This window comes from Cynara cardunculus (genome assembly GCF_001531365.2).
Source record: "Cynara cardunculus var. scolymus isolate 2C chromosome LG 10, CcrdV1, whole genome shotgun sequence".
Classification (NCBI taxonomy): domain Eukaryota; kingdom Viridiplantae; phylum Streptophyta; class Magnoliopsida; order Asterales; family Asteraceae; genus Cynara; species Cynara cardunculus.
This window is the reverse complement of record NC_037537.1, coordinates 23,239,582-23,246,920: the sequence shown is the minus strand read 5'-3', so window position 1 is coordinate 23,246,920 and position 7,339 is coordinate 23,239,582. Positions and strand designations below refer to the sequence as shown.

The window sequence follows — 7,339 nt, the reverse complement described above, 5'->3', positions numbered from 1 at the left end:
TCATGACATAGTGCAAAATGAAATATAATTGTTCATTAATTGTTTACATTGAAATTAGGGTGTTGAATTGTTAAGGGAGACATAAGATACAAAATCATTCATAGGGTTTTGGAACCATTAAAAACAGACTTTTTTTTGTCAAACAAGATTCACCTCATAACAATTCAGGGATTGTGTCTTAATGGAACTATCAAGAGGTAAACAAACAACATCTTACTCTTACTTTTGAAAGTAGTAAACATGAAACTATCTAATTGTCGTTACATTTAATTGTTTTGTTCAACTAATTATTTTATTATGATTTTAATATGTCCTCATAACTACTGAAAAGAATGTTTCAACATGTATTTAAGGAAAAATGTCAGAGTTTAATCAATGTAAAACTCTGACACATTTTTTTTCCATCAGAGATTAGATGTGCACATATGTTCTTGAATGTCAAGTCCGAGGTAAAAATGCACCTACATGATAAACCTTGACTTTCATATCATGTATAAATACGAAGAATCCATTAGATTATTCTTCAAATAGTTATTTAGTAAAAAAGTTGAGTTCCAACTCATAATGAAGTGAAAAGTGTCTGATGATTTGTTTGTTAGCAGCTTAATGAGTTTATTGAGACTCATAACTTATTCAGACAGCTATACATGATTGCTTATTACTGACTTAATAATACAAAAAAGTGGCTTATTCAGTAAGTAATAAGGAAGGGAGCTTTAGGCAAAAAGCTTAGTTTTTTTTAGTGGTAGCAAGTCTTAACAAGATGAATAATAACGTTGTTGCTAGATCATAAAATGTCATACATATGAATGAAAATTGCAATTATTAATGTAAATGGTATCCGTGTTATATTTCTTTCTCAGGGATCATAATAAAAGAACAAAAGAAATTAGATCAATGATAATATCTATGCCTTTACTTACAGTTCTCTATCATACATTCGGTCTTTTATCAAACGAGAATTCTTTAGGAAATGCTATCGTCACCTCATGTTGTTGGTTATCTACGGTCTCAGGAACTATAGCCACTTGTAACGGATTTGGCTCGGGGATTTCATTACGATGGTCCATAGAGCCTAATTGTATCTGATGATGACTCGTGGAGGTTTCTGTGTCACCACGTCGGTGATAGGAAGGCGAGGGCGAACCATCAGTGTCCCAATTATCCGTATCAAAGTTTGACCTTCTGGGTGAAGTTTGCAAACTATCAATATCATTTTGGTAGTTCCGTAAAAGGTGAACCGGAGACATGCCATAAGACGGTGTCCCTGGCCTGCTTGACATTGGTGTCACTTGACCTGACTTTTTGTTCCTTTTGATTTGTTTCTTTGCGGTCCGATGCCATGTTTTTAACGCTGTTGCAACTCTTTCGTTGAATATTGTTGGCTTCATTGTTGAACCCATCTATACATTTATGCACAAAGTACAAACATTTAATGCATGTTTTAAAACTCAGTTATATTATCTTGTAAATGTAGATCAATTATTACCTGTGTGACAAGAGCATAAAGCGGAAGAGTGACGTAACTGCATAAGAACTGAACAAGAACCCTGCATGACCCATAAAAAAACCGATATTATTTTCCATTTTATGATTAATAATAAATAATAATTTTAAATTTATTTTATTTAATGAAAATCCAAACTCACCCCATTGAGACCCTGATGACAATGTCTTCTGTATGCTCGTGAAAGCAAGATTTTAACCCAAACTCATACTGTTTTATAAAAAAAAGAAATAATAAATACATAAATTATTGTTAAATATATAAATAATCCTTAAAATAAAATAAAATAATAATATTCAAATTCACAATATTTTTCAAATCTTACCCAAGTCCATGCAAAGAAAGCCAACTGGAAAGCATTCTGCAACATTTATAAACAAACATTTATTAATAAATATAAATACATATACAATATACTGCAAAAATATGTACAGAAAAAATAAGCTTTTTATATATACAGGAAAAATGGTCCAAAGTAAGTGGACGTAAGATTTCAACATGCCTTATTTATCAGAGGCTAGATGGAAACAAATTGTACCAAGGTGTCTATAGTTGGCTGGCCAAAGTGTCAGGACCGACTTTGGCTCTGATACCATATGAGAATATATGAAACCCCCCAAATCACTCTCCAAAAAAGTCCTTGAGGAGAAATTAGAGCTTACAACATATATACAGGATAAATGGTCCAAGTTTAACCGATGTAACACTCTAGCAGATTTAAAAACAAATAATATAAGTTTTAAATTCATGGAATACAAGTTTACCTGAAAGAGCACGAAGTTGATAAGATAGAGGATGAGGCGAGGGCGATTAAACCAGAAAAGGTCGTCACCAGGTTGAACTACAGGTACACCTTGTACGACCTCTCCTCTCTGTTGGATACTTAATCCCATTTTCGTAATAATCACTTGTAGTTTTGTACCAATCAGTAAAATTATCTGCAAATTATAAATTTAAAAATTAAATAATTATAAATAAAAAAGTCAAATGATTAGTTAATTTATTGGTTGGAAAATAAGTCTTTACTTACAATTAAAGGAACAAATGGAAGCCAAAGATAAGAATACCACCCTGTCCACACAAAAAGGAATTATAACTTGTCAATAATTTGACCAAAAAATAATAAAGGTGGAATATTTAATAAAATTAAATATGGGCAAATTAGTCATTTAACTAATGTATTTTTTATTTTATTTAAAAAAAACCATAAACAGAGATCATGATTTAGGAGTTGTTTGACAGTTGCTGAATGGTTTTGTGCAAAATCATTAACTGGTCAGAATGATTAAGAGTCTCTCATGATATATAGTGCAAAATGAAATATAATTGTTTGGTAATTGTTTACAATGAAATTAGGGCTCTTAGTGGTTTAGGGAGGCCCATGATACAAAATCATTCAGAAGGTTTTAGAACCATTAAGAGACAGACTTTTTTTTGCCAAACAAGATTCACCTCTTAACGATTCAGAGATTGCCTCTTAATGGAACTATTAAGAGGTAAACAAACAACCCCTTAAGTTTCCTTAGGATACGTTTGGTATTTAAATAGAATAGAACAGAAAATCAGATATAGAAACATGACAGTTGTTCAGCGTTTAGTAAGACAAGACGGGTAAAATAACCAATTTATTATATAGTCAAAATTAACCTCTAACGTGGAACAGTGATCCTTGTTATGTTTTATCTCGTTCAACATACCAAATGCACCCTTTATGCTATTAAAGGGTTTGTTTAATAGTTAACTTCAGATCTATTGAGAGTTGCACATGATAAGTTGGATTGTACGATTGCGGTTACCAAAACAATAATTTGGCTATTCCAAATATCGTTGTGGCAGTTCCGTTGCTATATAACTGTTGAAAACTAATTTACTATCTCTTACTCTAACATATTTTGGGGGTGTTTGGGATTGCTTATTTGAAACAACTTATGTTTTTTTTACAAAATCACTTATCAACTTATTATAAGTTAGAAGGATTTAACTTCTTCAAAAACTCCTTATTACCGGTTTGGCACCGGTATAAGCTGTTTATCCAAACACTCAGAAGTGTCACACCGGAATAAGTCAATAAGTTGTTTTTATAAGCAATCTCAAACACCCCCTTTGATTAAATACGATAATTGTAGGACTGGAAGTTTATTTACTCACTAACGCAAACGTACCATGGGTATTAAAGAGTAGGAAGACAATGGCGAATAACCATATTGGTGGACTGTTAAGAAAGAAAAATAGAAAAACGTAAGATAAATATTGATTAAATATCGAAACAATTAACTTTACATAATTGTAAATAATGGTCGACAAAGAAGTTACCTTATACCCACAACGACCTTGAAATCTTCTTCAAGTGATCTATTGATGTATTTTTGAAAGTCAAATCCTGATTGACTTTGTGGGGCTAGATGTGCCTGTACTCGTTATCATAACAAGTTGATTTTTTAGAAAAAAAAAATACAATAAATGTAAACTTCACTGTGCTGATATATTTAGAAAATGAGATGGTTATTTATACAACACTGTAAGGATTTGTTATGAGGGAAGTTGTAACGGAAATTACCATGATGAATCCGTGTCTCAGTGTGAGATAATCAACTTTAGGGACTGATCGGAAAAACTGTCTGAAAAAACAAACCTAACATTGAAAAAAAAGAAAAAATTAGTAAATGTAAATTAAAATACAGTAATTAAATATGTCTGATAAAAGCTTGATCCGTTTTAACATGATCTTTTTGTGTTGTATATTATTACATGTATTATCTCGTAGATGATTAATCATAACCCTGAATCATTAACGGTTGATCGTATATGAATGCACATTATTCGAGTTTTTTTTTAAATATATATATATATATATATATATATATTCTTTTCGCAATTAAAACAAGAAATTGTTGCAATTATTACTATTGAATGGCATTCAAAATAATTATTGATAAAAGAGAATTGACTTTTTCTTATCGTTTTAAAAGTCTTTCGAAGACAAAGGGTCGTTTCGATCGTTGATTTTATTTTAATTTTAACAAATATAATGAAAAAAATAACGTGTTAGGTCTTTATTGATTATTTTGATCTTTTTCATAGATCTTTCTAATCTTTTCGCTGCATGTTTTAAAAAAACAAATAAAAACGGGCAAAATTGACGTATTTTCATCCTTCGAGATAAATCTAGAATATATTTTTTAGATTACAATTTTAATAATCTGAGTACTTTAGTTTTTACGATTTTGTATATAAATATTGCATGACTTGGTCTTTAATTGTGATTTCTACGACTTTATTTCCCTTCCCAACAAATCATTTACCCGTGTGATCTCGTTCAATCGTTTTTTTTAGAGGACTCATTTATGCAAATCAAGACTCAAAAATCCACGGAGACTTACAATCCATAATAACACCGGAGACTTGGTCCAAAAGTTCATGTGTCTTCTTCCAAACGACGTGTCCCTTGCAAATCTGAACCTCTCTGGATCTATACATACATATATATATATTTATAATCATATGTAAATCATCAAATGTATTACATTATTCTTGTCTAATACCATGAATTCAAATTAATATATACATAAACATACAAATGTATCTACACATATTCGAATCACATTTTCAAAGTTATTATTTTTCATCTTCGACAGAATAATTCATTGGGAAACCATTTCATAGTTAAAAAAAATCGACTTGAATAATTAGTCGAATAAGATTTGTTACAGTCTAATATAGTAATTTTTTATCTACGTACCGTGAGAAAACTGATATTCTACGGTCTTTGTTTCTTTCTCCCAATGCTTCCATTTTTTCATCTGTAAACGCATACATAAAAAATCATCTGATCATCAATTTCCATGCAAAAATATGTAGCAAGAAAAACGATTATTTCCGTTAAGCCAAAATTTACCTTTGCTTGTCCTAAAGCCATGGTAAGGATACAGTAAATGACATGAAATAAGGCGAGAGCAAAGATGAATATATGAAGTTGATGAACCCCGTCATACGACATGAACGATACTTTTCCCTGTAAAATTTTAAATTCAATGTCAATAACAATCGTAATTTTTCTAATATATAATAATAAAATGAAACGGACAACAAAAACTCTTCTAAACAGTTTTATTAGCTCGAACTCAAACGTTGTAATCATCAAATCAAATGCATTCAAAATGGGTTTTTACAATTTTTATTTAAATAAAATCATTATTAGAAAAACCTTTTAAAAAATAAATTAAAGCTAAAAAAAGGGTTAATTTTTCAAAGTTGGTTTTGGGTATAAAGATTCAAAGTAAATCATAAGGGTGATGTCTGATTCGTTTGAGCTTGGCTCTAAATGTTAAATGTATTAGGAGGTTCCAGATTTAAATCCAAGTAGTAATAAAAATTTCCTTATGGTCACGGAAGTTCAAATGCGATGATTTCGAACTATCTGTAAACCAGCTGGTGATCGTCTTGAGATTAGTCGACTCAAATAGCTGATTGGATATCCTTGTTAATAAAAAAAAAGGATTGAAAGTAGAACGTGTTGTAAATAATTTGTTGAAAACCACATATTTTATTTATGATTATTATTTTATGTTAGAAAAATAGAAATGACAACCTCTTCTGCACATTTGTCTTCGCCACCACTAGAAGCTAAGATCCGGCGAGCACTGTCGCCCATTTTTGACCAAGTAAGCAACCTCCGGCGACCCTCTCCATCGTCGGCCGACGCCTCCTCCTCCTCCTTCCTGCTGCAAGGATGCCACGTGTCGGCAGCTCCTTCTGATATACATATCTTTGTAATTGGTGATGTTCCCGCCGTTAATAATAACGATATGAACCCCAATAACATAAGCTCTACAAATTAAACCAGAATTAAGTCCACAATACATACATACACACACACACACACACACACACATATATATATATATATATATACATATATATTTACACACACACACATCCAAAATGAAATTAAATTGATTAATAATTAATACCTGCTTTGAGCTTTTCCAGGGATTCATATAAAGCCTTCTTTCGTTTCTTCTTGAACCACTATAAAAGATAATAAATAAAAGGAAAAATGATTAGTTAAAGCTTAAAGATTAGCTTTTAACGATCGAAATGATATATATATATATATATATGTGATTATACGTACGTGTCCGATCATATGAATGATTTGTTCGATAAAAAGGGAGATGACGATCATCACGAAACAAACGGTGGCAACCGCCCATGTGGGCGTTTGCTCCAACGTTCTTCCATCACTTCCTTCCGCCATCGGTCTCGAATCTTTTTGATCAAGTTACCGTCACGAATTTGGATATCGAGATTTTGGGTTTTTTTTATATAGATATGTGATTGATATATAAAGCTACGTATTTCCATAAATGAGTGTTTGAATGAGGTTATATAACGGAAATTTGAAGTTAGGAAGTTAAGACGAAAGTGATGAGTCAAGGGGTTGACTTTTCTTAATAGACGCGTGCGTAGAGAAGACCGAACCGCCCTTTTACAACTTAAGCATACGAGAGGGGTAATACTTTGTTGACTAGAAACTCTTCAGGGGTAGTATGGTAATTATATAAATAGTTCTTTTTGGTTTCTTAATTTAATTTAAAATAGTATTATCTTACATTATAATAGGATGACTTTAGTACTGTAAATATAAAATAAAAACTCATTTTTTCTATTTTAAAATTTAATAATAAATAGTGATATTAATTGTGGGAAACAAGTGACAGGTGAACAGAAAAAAAGGGCGTTTTAATTTTGGTGGCTGATCATTTTTCCAGAGCAACAATATCCAAGTCCAGATCAACAACGCAACGCAGACCTGTACCTTATCCTGTTACC

General features: G+C 31.3%; 1 protein-coding gene across 1 annotated transcript; it reads right to left on the bottom strand.

The window, feature by feature from the left end:
* Positions 1-896: 896 nt before the first annotated feature.
* LOC112518859 (MLO-like protein 6) lies at positions 897-6,865 on the bottom strand. The gene is made up of 15 exons (XM_025126634.1): positions 6,642-6,865; positions 6,478-6,535; positions 6,096-6,334; positions 5,403-5,519; positions 5,247-5,307; positions 4,888-4,976; positions 4,065-4,139; positions 3,821-3,915; positions 3,670-3,719; positions 2,538-2,578; positions 2,272-2,445; positions 1,833-1,868; positions 1,650-1,717; positions 1,490-1,550; positions 897-1,403 (listed from the first exon to the last, which is right to left on the bottom strand). Exons 1-15 carry the CDS (start codon positions 6,762-6,764, stop codon positions 933-935), a joined length of 1,758 nt encoding a protein of 585 aa, XP_024982402.1. The 5' UTR covers positions 6,765-6,865; the 3' UTR covers positions 897-932.
* Positions 6,866-7,339: the final 474 nt, after the last annotated feature.